Source organism: Amblyraja radiata, chromosome 46, assembly GCF_010909765.2.
Source record: "Amblyraja radiata isolate CabotCenter1 chromosome 46, sAmbRad1.1.pri, whole genome shotgun sequence".
NCBI classification, from domain to species: domain Eukaryota; kingdom Metazoa; phylum Chordata; class Chondrichthyes; order Rajiformes; family Rajidae; genus Amblyraja; species Amblyraja radiata.
The window spans coordinates 3,564,041-3,589,460 of record NC_046001.1 but is presented as its reverse complement, the minus strand read 5'-3'; the positions used below and the strand labels follow the sequence as shown (position 1 = coordinate 3,589,460).

The following is a 25,420-nucleotide window of genomic DNA, read 5'->3' as shown; positions in this document are numbered from 1 at the left end:
TGCCGGCATAGAAAACATTAAGGCTTTGAGATGTTCTTTCATAGTAAGTGTCTGCACAACTTTTAATCTACAAGTAAACCTGGATCCAGTAGTCTGTGCACACGTTTACAAGGTGATTTTATGGTATGTAACTTCAGAGGTAATGAAAGAAAGTGGTTGGATATTCTAGTCTGTAGCTAACTCCTAACCCTGCAAAGCCTTTCTAGCATCTACAAGGCACGTCAGGAGTATGAAATAATCCTCTCCACTTCCCTGGATGAGTGCAAGTGCACACCCAGGCCAAAGCAGCCTGGTTAACTGAAACCACATCCACCATCCCAACATTTATTGCTTTTACCAACTAAACACAAACAAGCGCATCATCTACAAAATACTCTGCAACATCTTGCCCAAGGATGCTTCAAAGCTGCATCCCAAACCCATGACTTCTAACACCAAGTACAATGGCAGAAGAAACAAGAGAACGGCAGCAACTCTAATGCACATACCTCCTAGAATCGAAAGCGTATTACAGATCCTTGATGTTAACTCTGTGCACATCTTGCAACTCTATTCTCAAAAGCACTGTGGGAGCACCATCACCAAGGAATTGCAGTGGTGGTTGCTCACCACTACATTCAAGAGGAAATTCAGGATGGAAATAAATGCTGGCCTTGCCAGTGACACCAATAATTATGGAGGGAAAAAATACTAGTTCAACCAATAAACTAAAGAGATGGGTTTTGCCCTTGGTGGCAGGCCTACAAAAGTCAATGCAAAAAGTTCAAACTGCAACGGTGTAATGCTATGTGCACAGCGGCTTCAAATGTTACAAAATGCCGACATCGTCTAATTGTTAATTATCCATGTCGAGGGGAAGGAACCAGCTTAAAATACAAATGTACAATCACCCAGACTTACCAGCCTCTCGCAATCAGTTTCTGCTTTCTGACGACGTTTCATCTCAACATCAACTTGGTTACGAGCGTGCTTCAGCTTGACATCAAGGGCACTCCGTTCTGTTTCAGCTTTGGTTAGGCACTCTGCAGCACGGGACAGTTCCAGCTGAGTTTTATGCCACTTTCGTCTGCACTCTTCGAAGTTACTAGCCAACTGAATAAATTCTGCAAGGAAATATTCAGATAAGAATTTTCCTTTTTTATAAAAAAAAAGATTTGCCAAAATCAAGATTGCTGTTCAGTAAAAAGAAATGTCCCTGTTGATGCATTTTTATGTTGATGTAAATTTGACTTGAGTGCTATCTTAAAAGTTACCATTTTATTCCCCAAAGGGAAGTTAAAATATATACAGCACTGTCAGAACTTAAAAATGTTCTGTGCTAGAAAGAACTGCAAATGCAGGTTTAAACCAAAGATAGACATAAAAAGCTGGAGTAACTCAGCGGGACAGGCAGCATGTCTGGAGAGAAGGAATGGGTGACGTTTCAGGCAGTGACCCGTCTTCATGTTCTGGGTGGGACAAACAATTATCCCAGTTTCATTTACACTCTACCATCTCTCGTCAATCTGCCCTTGATTTTTTTTCCATTACTCTTTTATGTCACCAATTTATACCTCTTCAACTTTAAGCCCAAGAACATGTAAATGGTCTACACCAAGGTCAATTCCAGCTTTCTAGTACAAGTCCACAGATTCAAGATAAGTCTGGTTATGAAGAGATACATTCAAGCCACAAAAAATTCTAGAATGTATGCAGGAGAAACAACTTAGGGAGTTTGGAGGAGGTGGGAAGCAAGTACCAACACAGAACGAGTCATTGATTTGACAACCAGCACGTGGATGAACGAGTGCACATTAGCTAGGGCTACTACACAGGGATTCTGGGACTAGGGGAGGCATTTGATTCAAACAAATAAAAAGCTGAGCAGTAATAAGTGCCTATTAATTGCATTGGACTGATACAAATGTTATGCAATGGTAAGGGGGTCAGCCACCCTTTAGCGACCAAGTGGAAATTAAAGATTTGAATCAAGCAATAGAGGCAGAGGGAAAGAGAGCACTTGAGGCAGGAAAAAAATCGACAATTAATTTGCCTCAAGGCAGCTTATTTTTGCTTGTATTTATGTTTTAAGGCACAAGTTAGATTTGAAAAAAATAAAATACGTTACAAACATGCTCATTTGGTATTAAGGTGATGAGCTTTTACACAAGTAACATCAATCCTTACATTTCAAAATAATGAATTACTTTAATGCTATAACTATCTTGAACAGTTCACTAAGCAGAGATTAACCCATCCCATTGATTTTACACCTGCATTCACGGTGTCTAAAAATTGCACTGATCACTCCCATACTTCATTATGATCAAAGTAAATATGCTTACGAGGTTCAATTCCTTCATTTAGTACTTCCATCTGTCGGAGCATCTGCTCGAACACCCCACGTGGAGTCACCATTGTGGATTCCATTGTCCTGAGATTAAAGCAATGGTGTTACAAAATAATGCAACCACAACAATTGACAGCTTTCACTGTGAAATATCTCCTTACAGATACTAGCATCATAAGGAGAGGAAAAAGGGTCAAGTCTTGGAAATAATATTGGATAAAGGGGCGCTGGTGGATGTAGAATACTGAAGCTTGCCAGAGGACATTTGATAGGGTGCCATCAGTCAAATGGGATTTCATATTATTATTAATATCTCTATACCAACTCCACTCAGACCTATCATCCCTGTCAGGGTGTCCTGTTATATTCTTCATTAGAGATTCCAAGATTCCTCCCGAGCATTGTCAACAAGTTAGATAAGAAACAAGCCGTGAAGTGGACACAGTAGTGGCAAATGATATAGATGTCAAAGAAATAGAGCTGCAGATACAGATTCATACCAAGGCTACACAAAGTGCTGGAGTAACTCAGCGGGTCAGGCAGCATCTCTGGAGAAAATGGATAGGGGACATTTCAGGTCAGGACGCTTCTTCAGAATCTGAAGATGGGTCTCAACCCAAAACATCACATCCATTTTCTCCAAAGATGCTGCCTGACCCACTGAGTTACTCCAGCACTTTGCGTCCATCTTCAGTATAAACCAGCATATGAAGAAAAAGTGAAATTGTTTTTAGGTTTTACCAGCCAAAAAAGGGTAAAGTTATTTAAATGGCTCAGAAAAGAGATGCAGATGGGATCAGGGCGTCCCAGTGTATGATCTGCAAAAGGCAATAATGCAGGTACAGCAAGTAGGAAAGCTAACATTATGCTTATTGCGAGGGGACTCCAATGCAAGAGCAGGGAGGTTAGACTTCAGTTAGAATGGAGTGATGAGACCATGTCTGGAGTATCCTGAACAGAAGGTAGACACAAAATGCTGGAGTAACTCAGCCGGTCAGGCAGCATCTCTGGAGAGATGGAATGGGTGACTTTTCGGGTCAAGACCCTTCTTCAGACTACACATTTTGTCCGTACCATGTACAGAAATTGTCATAAGGAAAGGTGTGAATCCCAGTTCAAAAATATTCAGCCAACACTTTGAAACTGAACAAAAGCAACCCTCTCTCTCATCTGTTCAAATATACAACGGCGCTGAACGACATTTGGACAGAAGCCCAAGTTAAACTGTTCGTAGATGAGTAAACCCACTCTGCAAGAAGGTGTAAAAATAAAGCATGCCTGCAACAAGCACGAACTCAGCAATTATTATACAAAAGTATTAAAACCGGACCTAACACAGGTTTCGGCCCGAAACGTCGCCTATTTCCTTCGCTCCATAGATGCTGCTGCACCCGCTGAGTTTCCCCAGCAATTCGTTGCTGCCCCTACTTACCCTCGGACACAGTCGTTTTTACAGTCCCTCTGGAACCCAATATGATGGCACCCCCAGAACTAAAGTATTATAAACTGAAATTCCACACGAACCAAACTGCGGATTGATCATTCTGTCCATACATGGTGTCTTCACCACCGAGTCCCCCCCCCTCTCTGCCCCACACCAATCCCGTACCCCTCCTTCCCTCCCCCCGCCTCACCTACCCATACCGGGCAACCTCACCCACTCCTCCTCAGAACCCCAACACCCGGGACCCCCTCGCCAACCCCCACCCCCCCATCCGGCGCCCGGCCACCCAGCTCACCGGCATCCCCCACCGCCCCCCCACAGGCTCCCACCGCCAAGCCCCCACCCAACCCCCAACCAGAACCCCCGCCGCTCCAGCCCCTCTCAGCCCCGCACCTCTCCCTCCCCCACCTCCCCCTCTCCCTCCCCAACCCCCACCTCACGTCTATCCCTCACCACCATTCCCCCTCTCCCTCCCAACCCCACCTTCCCCCTCTCATCCCTCCCCACCCCCCACCTTCCCTCTCTCCCGCCCCAACCCCCACCCTTCCCCCCTCTCTCCCCTATAGATCTCTCCCTCCCACCTCTCCTCCCTCCCCACCTTCCCCCCTCTCTCCCTCCCCACCCCCACCTTCCCCCCTCTCTCCCTCCCCACCCCTTTAAAACACCATTCCCCTGCCACTTTGATATCAGCGCTAAAGAGGCCGAAGGACAGCCGCGTGTGCTCCGGGCCAATGCGCCGACAGTCGGGCGCGGCGGAGTGAGCAACGGTCGAATTGTCGCGACGATGGAGGGAAGGAAGGAGAGGGGGAGAGGGAAGGAAGGAGAGGGGGGAGAGGGAAGAAGGTCGCCAAAGCCGCGATTACCGGGATCTGCGGGGAAACATAACTAAAGGAATTCAAAACAGGGGGGGGGGGGACAGCAGTCACAGCGGCAGCCCCCGCCCTAGGGCTCGGCTGCGGCAACAAGGATGGAGGCGCCGATCGAAAGTCGGGCAGTAAAGTCGGGGATTTTTAATTATTTTTTTTTTTTTGTGGGGGGAGGGGGTGGAAAAGGCAATTCCCCTCACCACGGAGCTAAATTAAACATTTTTTACTTCGCTCTCCTCCCCGGACCGCCCCCCATAACTGGCGGGTAAGGCTCGGACCCGCTTGCTCTGTCGGCTGTCCACTGCGCTCGCTCGCTCTGCCGCCGCCCGCCGCCGCCGCGCTCCCCGATCCAGCGGCCCGTTACTTTCCTTTTGCGCGGGCCGCACCGATTTGAAATCTCCCCCGACGGCCAATCAGGGGGCGCGATCGCGCGGAGCCCGCCTCTGCCCGACGCGTGACGTCACCGCCAGCCTCACGTGATCTTTGCCCACGACCAAAGAGATACGCTCACGACCGACGACAAGTTCACCCGAGTGAGTGGCAGCTGATCATAGGTGTAGGAAGGAACTGCAGATCAAAGATCTTAGACTGCTCTAAGATCTTTGCTGCAGATGGCCATCAGGGTGGAAGATTGGAACCTTCATGTGGGTCCGCCCTGTTTCGACTAATGCAATCAACTCGAAGTGCACAAACGGAAGATCAAATAGAACAAGTGTTCAAGAAGGAACTGCAGATGCTGGAAAATCGAAGGTACACAAAAAAGCTGGAGAAACTCAGCGGGTGCAGCGTCTGAAGAAGGGTTTCGGCCCGAAACGTTGCCTATTTCCTTCGCTCCATAGATGCTGCTGCACCCGCTGAGTTTCTCCAGCTTTTTTGTGTACCATCAAATAGAACAAGTTGTCCAACAACTTTAGGCTGTGTACGCCACACAAAAGAAGAAGAGCAGATGGTCATGGAGTAAGACAGCGTGGAAACGGGCCCTTCGGCCCAACTTGCCCAACATGTCACAGCTACACTAGTCCCTCCTGCCTGCATTTAGTCCATATCCCTCCAAACCTGTCCTATCCATGTACCTGTAGTCCCAGCCTCAACTACCTCCTCTGGCAGCTCGTTCCATACACCCACCACCCTTTGTGTGGAAAAGGTTACCCCTCAGATTCCTAAATCAGATGCTGGTTTACACCATAGATAGACACAAAAAGCTGGAGTAACTCAGCGGGACAGGCAGCATCTCTGGAGAGAAGGAATGGGTGACATTTCGGGTCGAGCCCCTTCTGCAGTCGACTCCGAATCACCCATTCCTTCTCTCCAGAGATGCTGCCTGTCCCGCTGAGTTACTGCAGTTTTTTGTCTATCTTGTGCTTGATATAGTTAGTCAACACCACCCAAAATAACACCAATTAATGTATTTAAGAAGGATCTGCAGATGCTGGAAAATCGAAGGTACACAAAAATGCTGGAGAAACTCAGCGAGTGCAGCAGCATCTATGGAGCGAAGGAAATAGGCAACGTTTCGGGCCGAAACCCTTCTTCTGAAGTACTTGGATTACAGGGTATTAGATGCAGGGAGAGGTTAGGCAAAATTGAATTGTTTTCTCTGGAATATCAGAGACCTGCTAGAACTACAGTATATCAATTTGTGAGAGGCATTGATAGGGCAGAATATGAGGTGCTGTTCCTCCAGCTTGCGTCAGAAGAGTCTTTTGCATACGGCGTCACAGTGGCACAGCGGTAGAGTTCGGGTTCGATCCTGACCACGGTGTTGTCTGCACGGAGTTTGTATGTTCTCCCTGTGACCACATGGGTTTTCTCCGGGTGCTCCGGTTTCCTCCTACACTCCAAATACATATGGGTTTGTAGGTTAATTGGCTTCTGTAAATTGTCCCTAGCATGTAGGATAGTGCTGGTGTATGGGGTGATCACTGGTCGGTGTGGACTCGGTGGGCCGAAAGGTTTGTTTCCAAGCTGTATCTCTAAAGTAAAGTTTATGGACTATTCCCAATCTGACCAGCAGCGGTGCTAAAGCAATCCTCAATGGAGTTTAAACACTGTTAGTCCTGCTGAACACTGTTGGGACAAGACTTGGATCACGTCGCATCTATAACAAAACACGACATGGATTTTAATCTTTAGTTTGTTATCCTTCGGAACTGAAAGATATATTGGCACAGGAAAGGAAAAAACAAGGTTATTTTGCGGCGTAATATACTCATTGCGATCAGCATTTTGCGGAATAATGTGCTGACATTGCGGAAAATACATTGTACTGACATTGGTCTTCATTAGCAAGGCTTATGCGCAGAGATGTGTGTCTGGGGACAAGTCTGCAGGATGCTATAAACTCAAACTGCAAAGCTTGAAAATTTGCAACCACCTTTTGAACATTGTCTTCCAATCCCGGGCTCACCTCACATGCTGAAACGTAGAAAAAAAGCTGCAGAAGTAGGCCATTCGGCCCTTTGAGCCACCACCTCCATTCAATACGATCATGGCTGATCATCCACAATCAGTACCCCGTTCTAGCTTTCTCCCCATATCCCTTGATTCCGTTAGCCCGAAGAACTAAATCTAACTCTCTCTTGAAAACATCCAGTGAATTGGCCTCCACTGCCTTCTGTGGCAGAAAATTTCACAGATTCACAACTCTCTGGGTGGAAAAGTTTTTCCTCATCTCAGTCCTAAATGGCCAACCCCTTATTCTTAAACTATGACCCCAAAAGTCACAAAAATGTATCCTATATTTTCGCAATGGTTCAAACTTTAGAATCTGTGGCAACATGGAAGACCACTAGGGGGCACTAGTGAAGGAGTGAAGGAAGCACAGAGCAAACTATGGAGGTTGCCTTCAGAACCTAGGTTCATGTTGATTAAATTTCTTTGAGTGTAACTTCCAACAAACTCAATGGCAAGTGAGTGGAAGGCCCTGCGTGTTTTCAGTTGAGAGTCGGTGATGGTTGTTTGCTGATTAAAGAAAAAATGATCAACCTGCAACCCTGTTGGTAGTGGCTTGGCCTTGCACATGTGGAGCGGAGGAGGGAGAGGGTGGCCATGTGGCAAGAGCCGAATGAAAATAGATTCAGTTCTCAGTTTAGTTTATTGTCACGTGTACCGATGTACAGTGAAAAGCCTTTGTTGCGTGCTATCCAGTGTGTGGAGAGACAAGATAGACACAAAATGCTGGAATAACTCAGCGGGACAGGCAGCATCTCTAGAGGAAAGGAATGGGTGATGTTTCGGGTCGAGACCCTTCTTCAGACTGATGTCAGGGGAGTGGGAGGTACATAGATAAGGAAGTGTCAGGTGTGAAAACAGGACAAAGGGAGAGATCAAGGAAATGTAGAATCGATCATTGTTAGTTGGGAGAAAAGACAATGCATGATTACAATCACGCCATTTACAGTGTACAGATACATGATAAGGGAATACCATTTAGTGCAAGGTAAAGCCAGCAAAGTCCAATCAAGGATAGTCCGCGGGTCAGCAATGAGGTAGATAGTAGTTCAGGATTTCTCTCTGGTTGTGATACGATGGTTCAGTTGCCTGATATCAGCTGGGAAGAAACTGTCCTTGAATCTGGAGGTGCGCATTTTCACACTTCTATACTTTCTGCCTGATGGAAGATGGGAGAAGAGGGAGTGGCTGGGGTGCGACTTGTCCTTGATTATGCTGCTGGCCTCGTGGGCGGTATAAATGAAGTCAATAGAAGGGAGGTTGGTTTGTGTGATGGAGAATAGAAGAGGTTCAAGCTTGAAGATACCTGGAACATGCTGCAGGATTGGTGGTTGAGGCAGATACAATAGTGGTGTTTAAGAGACTTTTGGATAGGCCCATGGATATGGATTATGTGCAGGCAGAAAAGAGGTGGTCTTGGCATCATGTTCGGTGCAGACATTGTGGGCTGAAGGGCCTGTTCTTGCACTGTTCCACGCAGCAGTAAACATGTGAGAAAACAGTAACATTGGAACTTAGGTTGTGTGTGTTCCAAATAAATAACAGCCCCAGTGTCTTACACTTGTTGCTGCTCGTCCAAGGATGACTCAGATGTGTCCCACAGCCAGTATATGGACAACGCACAGGCAATTAACAGCATGCCCAGAAAGTCAATGCATTAAACACACACTTAACTGTGAATAATTGATTGCCATTGAAATGACCTCTCCACAACCTCGTATCAATCAAAGATCCTATAGCAAGCAAGGATCGATCACTCGACGAAAAAGACGTATAGGGCAGATTCATGGGTAATTTTCGGCCCCATTTCCGTAACCGGCTTCCGTCTCCGCACCAAAGATTCCATAGCGGAGCAAAGATACTAGTGCGGAGACGGAAGCTGGTTACGGAAACATCCTCGTAAAAATAAAAGTTCTTTGTAAAATCTCATTTTCAGAATTATAATTTATTAACACAACTGTTCCCCCGCAAACTCCCACTGCGAGTCGGGTCGGGTTACTGAAATGGATGATAAAAAGGCCCACATTCCACTCCGTTGCGTACTACACATCAGCCCATTGCATTTAGAAGGATGGTCTATCTTGCTCCGTTATAGGATCTTTGTTATCAATGATAGTTAGTCAGATGAAAGTGTCAAGTTGTAATTGCACCTTCCAGTACAGTAAAACAGCAGCATCATTAGTTGTAGTGGGGTATAATTACTGTGTGATGGGTGCTTTTATAAATATGACACAGAATTTGTAATGGAAATTTAAAATTAGAGCCAAATGTGTGAATTTTCACCTGGTTCAATTACCCGACCTGTCTCTCGCACACTAAAGATAGACACAAAGTGCTGGAGTAACTCAGTGGGTCAGGCAGCCTCTCTGGAGAACATGGATAGGTGGTGTTTTGAGTCGAGACCTTTCTCAGACTGAGAGTCAGGGGGAGAGGGAAACTCGAGGTATGAATTAGGAGGTACAGAACAAAGCAGAGACTGCTCCAGTGTCTTGAACTTGTTGCTGCTCGTCCAAGGATGACTCAGATGTGTCCCACAGCCAGTATATGGACAACGCAGGCAGGCAATTAACACAACTGCACCGATGGCCAAAGAGCCCACAATGGTCTATTGTTGGCCGAGAAGGTGAAAACAAAGGGATGAGAACAGTGAAACTAGCAAGATGACTAGGGTCTAAACTTGGTCTTAACTCTGACGATCGTCAGTATTAGACCGATTCATTGATTTTGACTTTCAAGCAGGCATCAGAGAGATGTGGTAGCCCGGTTTCAGATCTACGCTGCCTTCGAAGATTGCTCTTGGCTAAGTCTTTAATTTGCCAGTGTTACACTCACAACAGAACATAAAACAACAGGCCAGAGATTTGAATGGGGAGTGCATAAAATCCACATTCACTATTACACCAACCAAAGCAGCATTAGGGGTACAACAGCTCATCTCAGCCCGCTGAGAAACCAAAAACGGCAGCATTCTTGATCTTTATCACTGCCTGCCGGATGGTGTGTGTGTGTGTGAACACTGTTCGTGTGCAAATACATTGTACCCTTCTATATATGTGTGTGCATGATGTGCATTGTGCAGGTGTCTGTGTGTTTCAGGTGGTGATAGCGTTGGATAAAAGCTGTCACAGATCAACCAGCTCTCAATGCATAAATGCTTACCCATTAAAAGTGGATGCAGAAACATAGAAAGTAGGAGTAGGCCATTCGGCCCTTCGAACCAGCACCGCCATTCAATATGATCATGGCTGATCATCCAAATCAGTACCCCATTCCTGCCTTCTCCCCATATCCCCTGCTCCATTAGTCCCAAGAGCTAAATCTAATGCCCCTGTCCACTTAGGAAACCTGAACGGAACCTCTGGAGACTTTGCGCCCCACCCAAGGTTCCGTGCAGTTTCCCGGAGGTTGCAGGGTGGTTGTCGGAGGTTGCAGGTAGTGGAAGCAGGTAGGGAGACTGACAAAAACCTCCGGGAACCGCACGGAAACCTTGGGTGGGGCGCAAGTCTCCAGAGGTTTCCGTTCAGGTTTCCTAAGTGGGACAGGGGCATTACTCTTCTCTTGAAAACATCCAGTGAATTGGCCATCCACTGCCTTCTGGTGGCAGAGAATTCCACAGATTCACACCTCTCTGGGTGAAAAGGTTTTTCATCTCAGTCCTAAATGGCCGAGCCCCTTATTAACTGTGTGACCCCTCGTTTTAGGCGGGTTCTCAGGGACTGGTAACCCCCATGGAAATTTGCCTCGATGCAGGGTCTGCACCTTCAGATGAAACAGTGTGGAGAATTGGAGGTAAAAATAATCTGTCCTCACTCTCCGATAGGCGTGGGTAGTCCACCAAATTTCGGCTCCTTGGGGGCCTCCTTCAAATGTCCCCTATGGTGTGTGTGTGTGTGTGTGTGGTGTGTGTGTGTGTGTGTGTGTGTGTGTGTGTGTGTGTGTGTGTGGTGTGTGATGGTTCTGTAACAAAGCTGTTAAGACACATTTCTGGGTGTTAATGTCAATTTGTGGCAGGGAAATTATACCTTTGCTCATGAGATGTACTGAATATAAATGCAACTGTTAACAAAACCACATTTTATTAGTAGATTTGGCTATTTTTAATAGTTTTCTTATAGGAGAGTTTTACAGAGAATAGAGGCTTAAAATTGAAAGCTGGGAATTACATTTCATGAGGGGGTTCATAAAATAGCATACTCCATCATTGTACCATTTTGACCAACAGGACATCCCCAGTTCACACTGGCCAACGGAGACATTGAAATCCGAAACCTGGTTCAGCATTAAATAACCTGGAGGCAACTGATCTCTGTACTTCACTGATAACGTTCACTAATTTATGGAACAGCCAGGCTAAAATAGGCAAGGAAGATAGTTTATTGCAGATTAAGGGAATAATGGGATTATTTAAAAAAAATGGATCACTCGATCTAACAGAAAATCGTTTGCTTCAATGCAGACTGGAAGCCAAGTGCGCTGGTTGTTGCCACAGTACCATGGGTTGTACCAGCTCCCTATCCACACCCCGCTTACCAATATCCGCCATATTTTCCTTAATAAAGCTGGGATCTTGGTGAGGGGCACAGACTCTTCATCAGCTGGTCAGTAACAGAACTATTTCATGCCATATCTCCGCACGAGTTCCTTATTCAGCCAAATGTGACCCAGATCCCTTAAAAGAAAAAGTAGCGAGGGCAACTTCAATGAATATTTCTTAAATTCCCTGCCTCACACATTTATGGATTGGAACTGCTGGCTGTTTAAAAAAAAGGGAAAAAAAGAAAAACTGAATCCAAAATTGAAATCCCAGAAGCTTTAAATATCGTTGCAAAATCCACTGTTCCATTGGATACACGAGTTCAACAGACACTGCCAGAACTACAGCAGCATTCAACCCACAACATAGAGTGCATTCATTTATTACAGAGTGGGAAGAACAGGAATTGGAAAGTTTTGAACATTATAGCTACAAAACAGCTCTAAATTGTAAATGAGGCTCTGTTTGAAGAAGGGTACACCGTATGAAGTGCTACATCTAAACTGCACACACATTTTCTTACATGTCTAGAAATAAAGCTACTTACAACTTTGAAAAAACAAAAGATGCAATACAGTTGTTTGCCCATTTTCCAAAGTAATAGTACAAAGCACAACTAAAACTATTATCCTTAAGTACAATACTCAGGCTACTTTGAAAACCCAACAGAACTTTTCACAAGAATTGTATTTCTGAACTAAAGCTGTTTCAGTGAAGAGTCTACTAGACCTTAAACTGAGATTTGACTTTGTTCTGCATGTTATCGTGGCAAAGTATTCCAATTTTTTCAAGGTCTTCAATGGGTACACTTGCTTTCCTTGAATTTTAGTGTGTGTGAGACTCCTTTTGGAGCTCCCCTTACTCTTGAACCCATTACCCCAACTGAAAAAAAAAGTTGATCAACATAAAATGGAGTACATGGAGTGTGTGATACCTTCAGAAGGCAACCTATGCAACAATATCACTGAGTAGTGAAGAGCCTTTAGACTTTAGAGATACAGTGCGGAAACAGGCCCCCTCGGCCCCACCGAGTCCGTGCCGACCAGCGATCACCCCGTACACTGACCTACGCACACTAGGGACAATTTTACAACTTAACGAAGACAATTAACCTACAAACCTGCACGTCTTAGGAGTGTTGGAGGAACCGGAGCGCCCGGAGAAAACCCAAGCAGGTCACGGGTTACAAACTCCGTTAACACAGCACCCATGGTCAGGATCGACCCGGGTCTCTGGCGCTGTGAGGCAACAGCTCTGTCTTTGCCCAAAGGATTACAGAACGGGTGCAGCAAATAAAGAGGCCAATTTGTCACTTTGAGTTGGGAACAAGCTGTACATAAGAGCAACCCTCACTCGCCAGATCTTCTCCCCCATAGGCCTGCAAAGTGTTTCCCTTCATGTAGATAAACATCTCCTATTGAATGCTGCAATTGAATCTGCTTCACTACTCCTGCCACTCACTGTGGTAAAAAAGGTTTCACCTCGGCTCAATTTTGGTTGTTTTAACAATCACCTTCATTCTGTGTCCTCTGCTCTTGACTCCTCTGTCAATGGGACAGTGTCTCTCTTTACTCTGTCCATATCCTTGATGATTTAAAATCCCTAGATCTGATCTTCTTGGAAGCTCCTTGTTCTGAAGGAAAACAATACTAGTTTCTCTCGTCTATCTGCATGGCCTTCTGGAATCATTTGGGTAAAATCTCCCCTGCATCCTCACCAAAGTCTTCACTTACTTCCTCTAGTGTGGCATTCAGATAGATAGCAACTGGAGTTTAGTTTAGGGATACAGCATGGAAACAATCCCTTTGTCTCTCCCCCCACCCCCCACATTAGGGACAATTTACAATTTACTGAAGCCAATTAACGTACAAATCTGTACTTCTTTGGAGTGTGGGAGGCAACCGGAGCACCCGGAGAAAAAACCCACGCAGGTCATGGGGGAGAATGTACAAACTCCGTATGGACAGCACCCCGAGTCAGGATTGAACCCGGGTCTCTGGCGCTGTCAGCAGCAACTCTAACCGCTGTGCCACCGTGCCGCCCGAAGTGTTGTGGAGTGTTGGCCCCTGGAGTGTTGTGGCCTAGCCGGTGCTCCATAAAATATGTACGATTCTGTCGGAGGAGGTGTCCTGCTCAATGCCAATATTCACACGGGCTATAGTTCTTCGCCAAATCAGTAAATCACATCAATGGAGTGGAGAAGATAAGTGCACTGATGGTGAACAGACAGTTTGTTGCTCAACAGGTGTTGGACCTTACTAGCTCTTAGAGGCGAGTTGGGAATCTGAAACATTTCAAGAAAAATGTAAAGCATCCCTTATCTTGCAAAACAAAACGTTGAATGTTACTCTCCAGTGAATGTGGGATTGTTGGAACTAAAGGCTTTTCTTTGTCCATAGGGAAAGAATGCCGTTCTGTGGTCCCTCTTGTTTCCACTCATGGATTTGCCCAAATATTAGCGTTCAATATGGATTTGTTGGAGAATGCTGCAATAGATTCCTTCGCTAGGTTCATGGAGAAAGATTATAGTTTCGGCGAATGCAAATATACATTTGGCTGATTTAATCTTTTTCCGCTGTATGACTCTGAGCCAAACAATATGCCGACTGAACAGACACCAGAATTCATTTTCCAAAATGCTGGCATCAACAATGCAGATAGGCAGGGCCAGTTAAACACAAAAAAATATTATTGCTCACGGTGGTGAATCTGCAGAATTCTTGCCACAGAGGGCTGTGGAGGCCAAGTCAGTGGATATTTTTAAGGCATACATAGATTCTTGATTAGTACTGGGTGTCAGGGGTTATGGAGAGAAGGCAGGAGAAGGCTCCTATAACTTATGAACATCAGAAAAAACAGAGTCTGAATGTAATTTAAATGGGGTGAATGGGGACATATCTCTGCGGGTTATGCCTCCTCATGGGCATTCACATTCACTCTGCCTAGGCCTCGTAATCTCAAACATCTTGATCTTGTGTCTGATCAGTCTGCTTTATTTCAAATAAACGAATCCCACCTTAGACGGTCTCTCTTCAGAACTCCAACTCTCTCTCTGCACCCTCTCCAGTGCTGCCACATCTCTCCCAGGGTATGTGCACTTGAAATGGGTCCTATCCTACATGGATAGGGCAGGTTTGGAGGGATATGGACCAAGCACAGGCAGGCGGGACTAGTGTAGCTGGGACATGTTGTCCTGTGTGGGCAAGTTGGGCTGAAGGGCCTGTTTCCACGCTGTATCACTCCATGGCGACCAGACCTGTCCCCAAGCTCCTCACCAGAGCTTCATCCACCACCTCCCCGCTTTTGTGCCTTGTACCTCAGTCATTTTTGTGCCCACGGCATGGAGTTAACTCGGACAATGCCAGCATTTAATATCTGTCCCTAATTGTCCATGCTTGCTTACCTACCTCACCTAGCTATCCTGCTACCTTCAGAGATCTATGCACGTGCACCATGATTCCTCTGTTCTTCCACACTTGTTGGAACCCGACCATTTACTGTGTATTCTCTTGCCATGCTGGAATCCCATTACCCCATTCTTGTCCACCATTGAATTCCATTTGCTCCCTAACCAGTCCATTGATATCTTCCTGTAGCCTCAAACTGTCATCCTTACTGGGAATTCTGGTGGCATCAGAGATAATGACTTAGTTGTTGGGAATGTGTGAAAATGGCTCAATATCTTTTTCAGGTGTAATTGTCAGAGGGATAGCATTGACATGATCAGGGTCATTAATGACAGTTTATCATTGCCATTGGCAGGCAAATTATTGGAACAAATGTCCAGCCAAAAAGCGCAATATCAATGAGGTAATTTGTGGAAGCATTTCGATGGCGGTATTAGGATTATTATCGATGCTGTGTCAATGCATTCATCTCAGTATCAGGGCAGTTATTTTAAGCATTTCAACATCAACCGGGTATTCATAGGAAGTACATCAATGGTAATACCTGGAGAGTTTCTAACACAATGACAACATCAGTTACACCTGAGCTATATCGCTACCAAAATCAGGGTGAAAATTGGAACAGAATGAACGCCAATGTCTGTTTAAACCATTTTAGCCGCGTTATTAACCTGTTTTGGGGATTACATGAGGTACATCAATGCCGTCATCAGCCTGAGTAATGAATCAATCTCGGTATCAGGGTAATAACTGCAAGTGCATCGATTCCATGGGCAGATAAATGATTGCCAATGAGTCATTGGTCTCAGGCAATTACTGAAAACATCTAGATGGCAATACCAGGGATATTATAGGGCTGTATCAACGCCAAGGAAGATGCATAAATATTAGTGGTATCGTTGTTTGAATGCTAGTATCAAAAGCTGTATCGGTGCCAATAAGAGGGAAATTTAGTGGGAGTGTAAATGATCTAATGGGAATATCTTGGTGATTACTGAATGTGCATCAATGGGAATATTAGGGTTACTGCTGGGATCTTCACCACTAATGTCAGAGCAAATAATGGAAGACATAATGATAATATCAATGTAATTATTATGCCAATACCAAGATAGGGTTAATTATTGATCGTGCGTGTATCAGCCAATGCAAAAATAATTATTGGAGGTTAATCAAACTCAATACCCACGTAATTACTGTACTATAATCATGCTGTTATCAGGCTAAACTGAAATTAATGTTGATATCAGAGTAATTATTGAAGTGAATCAATCACAAAATCAAGACAATTATTATAAGTGAAACAATGTAATGTGTAATTATTGAATATGAACAAATGACAACATCAGAGTAATAACTGGGAAAAATAAATGCCCTTATCAGGCAACAATTGTAATTCAATCAACGTCAATATCAAGGTAACCATTGAAACTGTATCAATGTAGATAGTAGGGTCATTGGGGTATATGATGGCATGATAACACCATTATCAAACATTTTTGGAAGTTGAGCAAAATCAACATAAGGATAATTATTGCAGATGTGATAATGCAATTGTGAGACAAATTATTGGAAGCCGCTCAGTAAATATCATGACAACCGTTGAAAGTGTATCGTCGCCTATATCCGGCAATTGTTTGATGTGTATCGGTTGCAGTACCATGGAAGCTGCTGGGAGCATGTCAATGGCAAAACCAGGAATATTACTGGACTGCATCAGTACCAAAACCAAGGCAAGTACTGGAATTGAATGAATCAAAATATCTGTGCAATTACAGGGTCGTATCAAAGTGAATGCCAGGATAATTATTGCTGGGCTGTGACAATGTAAAGCAGTCACAGTTGGAGCTGTGTCATCAGCCAAAATTTGTGTACTAATTGGTGTGTCAAAGCCCCAATCAGGTTAATTAGTGTCGCTATCAAGGTCAGAGTTGGGACTTTGTGAATGTGGGATAATTGGAGCAGTACCAGTGCTAATATGATCAATTTCTGGAAATGAATCAAGGGCAACATGAGGATAATCACAGATGACGTATCAGTGGCAATATTAGTCATTACAAAGTACAGCATGCAAATATCAGTATAATTGTTGAGCTTATCTAAACCAATATCAGGATAATCACAAAGTCCATCAATGTTAATATCAGAATCTTCATCACAACCTGCATCAGGATACTTACTGGACCTGGATTGTTGAGTACATCAGAGTAATTATTGAAGCTGTGTATGAAGACCAATTTATTATACCTGCATCAGGAGCAATACCAGAGTTACTATAGGCTACGTGAATATCAATATCAGGATGAATATTGGTAGTGAATCTATGATAATATCGGTGTCATTACTGGACTGTTTGACTGTGAATATCAACATTATTAAGTAGTGAATCATATAAAAAACAGGGCGATTTTGGGTTGTATCCATGCCAATATCAGGATAACTGCTGGAGCTACATCAATGGCATTATCAAAATAATTATTAATAGCACATCTTTGGCGAACTCAAGACTATTATTGACCAATATAAATGTTGACATAATCACAAGGCCTGTATTGATATTGGGGTAATATCTACAGAAGATTTGTATCACTGCCAATATCAGGTTAATTATTGGAGGTGTCCCAATGCCTCTCAGTGGGAGATGACAGTGGTAGAGAAGCTATTGGAGACGATTCTTCAGGATCGGATTGGCCCACTCCCATTTTAAAGAGAGTGGGCTAATTAGGGACAGTCAGCATTGCGTGGCAGGTCTCACTAACTTAATCGAGTTTTTTGAGGAGGTGACAAAGATGATCAATGAAGGCAGGTGTTAGATGTGTCTACATGGGAGGCTGACCCAGAAGATTAAGATGCATGGGATTCACAGTGACTTGATCATTTGGATTCAGAACTGGCTTACTCATAGAATACAGAAGGTTGTGGTGGAAGTTTGTTATTTTGGCTAGAGGTCGGCGACCGGTCGTTCTGCCGGGATCTGTGCTGGGACCTCTGTTGTTTGTGTTATATACAACACCAAATTGCTGGATTTGCGGACGGTGGGGACTGCTATCAAAGTATATCGTGGGATATTGATCAGCTACAGAAATGGGCTGAGAAATGGCAGGTGGAGTTTAACCCGAGCAAGTGTTAAGTGTTGCAACTTGGGAGGTCGAACACAGTTCATGGCAAGACCCTTAACAACATTCATGCACAGAGGGATCTTGGGGTCCAAGTCCACAGCTCTTGAAAATGGCAAGGTAAGTAGATATAGTGGCAAAGAATGCCTGTCTTCATTCGTCAGGGCATTGAGTATAAGAGTCAGGAAGTCATGATGCAGCTCCATAATACCTTGGTTAGGTTGCATTTGTAATATTGCATGTAGTTCTGGTTGCTGCATTATGGGAAGGATGTGGAGATTTTGGAAAGGAGGTTTACCAGTATGCTGCCTGCATTGGTGGGTATTAGCTACAATGAGAGATTGGACTGGGATCGGTTTGTTTTCTCTGGAGAGGGTGAGGGGAGACCTGATAAGAAATATTTTAAATGATGACAGGTATAGTTTGCTTTACACAGAGAGAGCGGTGGGTGTCTGGAACGGCCTGGCAGGGGTGGTGGAGGCAGATACGATAGCGATGTTTCACAGGCTTTTAGACAGGCACGAGATGCAGAGAATGTTGGAGGAAATGGATCATGTGTCGGCAGAGGTGATTAGTTCAACTTGGCATCATGTTCAGCACAGACATTGTGGGCCGAAGGGCCTGTACTGTTCTATATTCTATGACATTTTGGAAGTAATTGGACAGAAGAGTTCAGGTAGACAAATGGAATTCTAGATTTATAACTAGGGATATTGGATTTCACAGAAACCAGGGAAAGGTTTCCTGTTACCATTATAGATACTAAGGGTCTATTTGTTAAAGCAAAGGTTACAAAGAGTTTTCTGGGGGCAGTATCTGTATGAACGTATTGAAAAGAATGAAAGTATAGAAAATTGAAAGAAACTATTTCAATTGGCAAGCAAATTAGTAATAACAAAAAAAATAAAATGTTAACACCAAAATAAGAAAGGTCTTGAGAATTTCAAAGAACTGCCAGACATGATGGACCAAATGGCCTCCTATTATGATACGGGACTTTTGTTCATTCCTACAATATGCCAGAATCGGGTTGATTTTTGCATTATTAGAAAATTCAGGGTAATTAGTGGATAAAATGTTTGTATTGGCATCATTAATTCATAGATGCCAATAATTATGGCATTTATTGGAAACATACAATGTCAATATCAGGGTAAACAGCGCATGCAATATCGTGGTCTTATTGGATCAGTATAAAGGTGAGTACTTTAGGCCAGATATTTGAAATGATGGCATATGTATCTATGAAATTGTTGATCTGTATTAATGTCTGTCAGAGTAATTATTTGTGGGTTGAAATGAAAATGTTTAAACTGATGAAATGACAGTATCGGCAAATGACAATTATCTGGTGAATTCCAGGGTTAACGTATAACCAACTCCCACCCTTGACACTCTTTATGGATGGACAAATGCTTCTGATGAATACAAAGGACTTGGAGAGAGGCATCAATATGACCCTTTCTGTGCTAGGCAGCAAGAACATATCAATGGAGAGAAGGGAAGAATGTTTCAATGCTGGACTATGGAATACCCTCTGGTAAAGTCACTAATAAGAAAATAAGAAATTGCAGGAGTCAACTGTCCCCCCCCCCCCCCCCCCCCCCCCCCCCCCACCCCCACCACCCTTGTGCCTGCTCTGTCATTCAAGAATAAGATCTCTAAAGAAGATCTCTAAAAAATAAAAACAGAAGATTGAAATGGTTTTCTTTTTGGAGCAATTCAAAAACAGAAATATATCATGATCCCAAATATGATGAACAAATCATTTCACCGAAAAGTCTGACCCCCTGTCACAGCTGGTGAGGCACTCATTTGATCCCTTCCTTCTGGCACATTGACCAGAGAAAACTCCGAGTAGTTTGAGTTGCCCTGCCGGACCCTGAGGTTCACCTGTCCACTGGCACTGTCATTGAATGACGGGGTCATTTCTCCTCCAGTAGCTGAGAACCTTGAGTCTTGACCAAATGTGCCCATTTGGTGATTGTTGTGAGCTGACGGCTCCTCGCGCTTTTTCTGCGAGTTAACCTGCTCTATGAAATCCGGCGGCGACGAGATGCTGCTGTTGCTCGTTACTGTCGGCATGAACGCAAAGGGATGCTGGGATTCACCGACGAGCAAACTGTACTGGGCCTTTTGCGTTGGTAACCTCAAGGAAGAGCCCGCTTCTGGTCTGAAGCCGTGTTGGGTAACCATCGTGGCAAAAACCTGCCGCTCCAGAGAAGAAAACAGAGGTGGCACCTGAAGGCTCCCAGTTAGGGGCTGACTTTCAGTCTCGTATGCAAGTCCTTGCTCACCAGAGTAATTATCATTGTGGCAAGTCCTTTCCAAAGCTTGTTGGAGGAACTTTGAATATTCGTGGAGCATGTTACAGTTGTCTGCGGATGCTGGCTGTGAACCTTCACTGACTTGCTCCAATGGAGGCACATTTGAACTATCAGTCGAGCTTACGGTTATATTTGAAGCGACTTGGGTATCACTGACAGAAAATGGAACCTGCCCATTTGCCTTGTTAGTATAGTGGTCCAAGAGAGTCTGCAGAACTTCATCAGGAATTCCGCCTTTGTCCTGACCGCTTTTCAGCTCGGTGTTGCCGGGCTGCACCAACATGGATGTGCCACCACTGCTTTCACCTACAGTGGTGGTAGCTGCCTGTGTTGCAGCTGGCTGAGTTACAATCTGGCCCACAGATAAGGCAAACTCTCTGCTGGTGCTGTTAGGCCCTTGCAAGAAACGCTTCTTCTTAACAAACTGCATTGCATCATCATAGTTGCTGTGGCTAGCGCCCGCCTTGCGTGAGGCTTCGTGAACCTGATCAGTGGCCTGGCTCTCGATGACCAAGAGGCTAGGGTTGCTTCCCATTGCGTAGGTGTATTTGGTGACTTTTGTGGCATCAAAGGTGGTAGGAACAGGCAAGATCTGATTCAGTTGTTCTGTTGTCTTCTGATTTTTGTTGGAGCTTATCTTCTTCAGAACAAGCTTTGGTGGGTTCAGATTCTGATACGTTTCCCCTAGATGATCACTACCAAGAGATGGATGTGCATTTACAAGCGACGACTGCTCCACTTTATACTCATCCTTTACCTTCAAGTTGCTGGTGTAATACTCTATACAATCTCGCTTATTCAAGTTAACACCTGTTGGACTACCGGTCTCCTCTTTATTAGAAGCCTCCAGTTCCAACTTCTCTGTAGTTTTGATCTTTTTTGTTGTCGGATTAATGACATCCTTCTGGGGTGACAACAACCTGTGTTCCGTACTGATGGCAAGTATTATTGGCTCAGTTTTCACTGCTGGGTTTTTGTCAGAAGCTTTCCCTTGATTTTCACAGCACATTCTTCTGTGTTTAAGCAAACGATCAGTTCTAGAAAAATACTGCAAGGAAATGCATTGGAGAGAATTAATGTCATTATCGTTTATTAGGTTATGATTCAAGCAACAATGGACATGAAGGTGTACATTCACCGTGGCCACAGGCATGTTAAAGTTTGGGCACTAAGCACGAGCTAACAATTTGCAGGATGAACTAAAACTGTTCAACCACTCATTTAAACTAGAGCACATACATTTATGAATTTAATGTTGGATCTTTACGATTCCAATTTATTACAGCAGATATGGAGTAATTACTAATTTGTTTAGTGGCCGATTTCAACTGCTCCTGCCAGGTGGGAAATAGGTGGTAGTGGGCAGGGTGGCTATTTTAACCCCACCTATTTTCCAAGAAAGCAGCTTCATATCCACTGCCTTGCCTGGTGCACACAGTTACAATTAACGCTCAGGTATAATTTTCCAACTGCGGTCTTATCTGTGGATGGCACTCTAGAAATTTGGATATGTGTACTGTAAAATGAAACAGGCAGGAAATGAAAGACCACATGCACCCAAGCCCCTGATCGGAATCTCTGGTTTTGTAGGCTTCTGCCTGGCAGCATGCTAGTGAAAAATGACAACCAATGTAAATCCCCTTCAAGAAACAAGATCGTGCATATTGCCTATGTGTGTTAGTCATGCACTGTGTAGTTTGTCATTGGATCACACACATTATTCGGAGTTCAGGCTGTGATGTGTTAACTGATCTCAGCTGTTAGCATAGAAGCTGCAACAACTTGCCTTGTTTTCTATCCAGTGATTTTTGCTGGAAAGTGCAAGCGATAACAGGGTTAAGATTGGCAGTGAGGCCATGCAGTCTCAAACATTCCACTGAATCTACTTAGAGGTGTATAAAACCATGAGAGGAATAGATCGGACAGATGCACGGAGTCTCTTGCCCAGAGTAGGGGAATCAAGAACCAGAGGACATAGGTTTAAGGTGATGAGGGAAAGATTTAATAGGAACCTTAGGGGGAACCTTTTCATACAAAGGGTGGTGGGTGTATGGCACATGCTGCCTGAGGAGGTAGTTGAGACAGGGACTCGCACAATGTTTAAGAAACAATTAGACAGGTACATGGATAGGACAGGTTTAGAAGGATATGGGCCAAACGCAGGCAGGTGGGACGTTGGTCGGTGTGGGCAAGTTGGGCCGAAGGGACTGTTTCCACACTGTATGACTTTATTACATTATTTATCTAGGCTCACACATGAAAATGATGATTTTAGCAAGGAACCTGTGGCATCTGTGGAGGTTATGGGGACAGAATGGGAAGAGACAATACAAGTGACACTAGTATGAACAATTTGGGTGTAAAGCCTGTTTTACCTTTCGGATTCCATGCATAATACTCTGTGCAGTCAACAATTTCAGAGGAAAGGAAATGTATCATTGAGGTTAACGGAATAAAGTTTGCAACTGATCTTATTCATTATCTTTACATCCATATTGTCATTTTTACTGTGGCACTTCTGCATTATAAAGATATGTAAATATCGTTATTTCGATATGGCAGCCCAAATTAATATGAAGGACAATTTTAAGAAGAATATTAGTTATGGTGAAGCTTCCAGAAATTGATGATTATATTTCACAGTGGTACAGAATATTGTAAGTACTTATATGTTTTCTTTATCTCTGACTGGATAGACTCGGCTTGTACTCGCTAGAATTTAGAAGATTGAGGGGGTATCTTATAGAAACTTACAAAATTCTTAAGGGGTTGGACAGGCTAGATGCAGGAAGATTGTTCCCGATGTTGGAGAAGTCCAGAACAAGGGGTCACAGTTTAAGGATAAGGGGGAAATCTTTTAGGACCGAGATGAGGAAAACATTTTTCACACAGAGAGTGGTGAATCTCTGGAATTCTCTGCCACAGAAGGTAGTTGAGGCCAGTTCATTGGCTATATTTAAGAGGGAGTTAGATGTGGCCCTTGTGGCTAAAGGGATCAGGGGGTATGGAGAGAAGGCAGGTACAGGATACTGAGTTTAATGATCAGCCATGATCATATTGAATGGCGGTGCAGGCTCGAAGGGCCGAATGGCCTACTCCTGCACCTATTTTCTATGTTTCTATCTCAATTTATTTTCTCCTTCTGCAATGATGCCAATGCTTGAGAAGGTCCAAGGATGGTAACAATCCTACTAGTCAAATATACTTTTGGTGTACATTCAGTGTCTTCATTTTGTTTGGCTAACATACTTTCAGGAACAATATTGATATTTAACGTGCAAACACATAGTTGCTCATATTAAGCACATTTGATATATTTTATATATCGCATGCGATTTTATATATCAGATGTAGCTGGTATGGCAGCTTGACAGAACCAGTAGCACTTCATGGTCTCCAAGACTGCTGTGGAATCATAAAGCCCAATGCAATATATATATATAAATAGTCTAGCGTGCATATTTGGAACCATTCTCGCCTGGTCTTAAGGGCACACAGTCACATCAACTGAATTAGAAGTGTCTAAAAAATAGTTGCACTGTGTTGCCACTTTATAAAATATGTTTCATGGGAGAGAGCTTTAAACAGCTATATAGAACTTTTAACATCACATAGCTACTGTAACACAGAGGCTTCAGACAATACTTCTATTAATAATGCCATGCAATAACATTTGGGAGCATTTACATTGCTGCTTAATGTGTTACCTTTTCACCATATTTGCATTGCTGCTATAATGCAGCACCAACCGGCAATATTTGCATCGCATCGCATCCTCTAACAATGTTTTCATTGTTGCTATGCCTTAAGCTTTTTGAAATATTTGCATTGCAGATATTGTAGTTTCCTCCAGCAATATTTGTACTGCTACAGGTACAGTGCACAATGTTTAGTATTACAGCATCTTTCCACAGTATATGCATTACTGCTGCATTACTGTGTGTGCTGAGGTATTACTACAATGCTGTAGTGATACAAAAACTTTCTAAAATGTCTGCATTGCTGCATTGACCTTTCAGCACCATTTGCATTAATGTTGCAGTAGTTTCTTTTAGCAATAACTGCATTCCTGCTGGAATACTGCATCTTTTGACAATTTTTGCTTTGCCACTGTCGAACAATAACTGCAATACTTGTATTGCTGTTGTTATAAAGTACCTTCAGGCAGAATTTCCATTGCTGTTGCAATACCCTACTGCGACAAGATTTGCATTGCTGCTGTAATAAACGTTTGCCGATAACTGCATTGTTGCTGCAATGCAGAATATTCCTGCAAAAAACTGCATTGTGTTATGATAAAGTAATGTGAGACAAGATTTGCACTGCTGATGCACACTGGTCATTTGCACTGCAGATGACTGAATCTACATACGGTGTGAAGCCGTACCATTTGGTATTGCAGCTATAAAGTCATAACATTTGGCGATATTTGTATTGCCGCTGTATTTGCTGTAATTAAGAATCTTGTCATTTGCACGGCCGTGTTTATATTGTAACGTTCTGCAATAATTGCGCCTGCTGCTGTAACCCCCAACCATTAGCCAGTATTTGCAATGCCGCCACAATTTAAACAAGAGTAGCACTATCGCAGTGACTGACATAGTCCTCTCAGTGTTATATGCAATGCTGCAGCAATACAGTAACTTTTGGTGTTTAAGAAGGAACTGCAGATGCTGGAAAATCGAAGGTAGACAAAAGTGCTGGAGAAACTCAGCGGATGCAGCAGCATCTATGGAGCCAAGGAAATAGGCAACATTTTGGGCCGAAACCCTTCTTCAGGTGATATTTGCATTGCACCTATAATAAAGCACTATTTGTCATTATTTATATTTGCATTGTTTTTATGTAGTCACATTCTCCAATCATTGCAATGCTCTTGTGATTCAGTGCTGTTTGGCAAACTTACATGGCTGTATAATATACCATCAGCTTATATTTGCATTTAT

At 43.8% G+C, this 25,420-nt stretch overlaps 1 protein-coding gene across 7 annotated transcripts in view; it reads right to left on the bottom strand.

Annotated features, from left to right (window-relative positions):
* Window positions 1–25,420, bottom strand: part of racgap1 (Rac GTPase activating protein 1) — a 90,536-nt gene that overhangs the window by 27,626 nt on the left and 37,490 nt on the right. For 3 of the 7 annotated variants that reach the window (XM_033015515.1, XM_033015519.1, XM_033015520.1), the window contains 2 exons: window positions 2,325–2,413; window positions 901–1,103 (listed from right to left, as the gene is read on the bottom strand). In XM_033015515.1, coding sequence (XP_032871406.1) covers window positions 901–1,103; window positions 2,325–2,413 — 292 coding nt within the window. Of the gene's footprint in view, window positions 1–900; window positions 1,104–2,324; window positions 2,414–4,897; window positions 4,986–16,323; window positions 21,523–25,420 lie in introns of those variants that run through there. The other 4 variants (XM_033015516.1, XM_033015517.1, XM_033015518.1 and 1 more) reach the window with 2 other exon arrangements.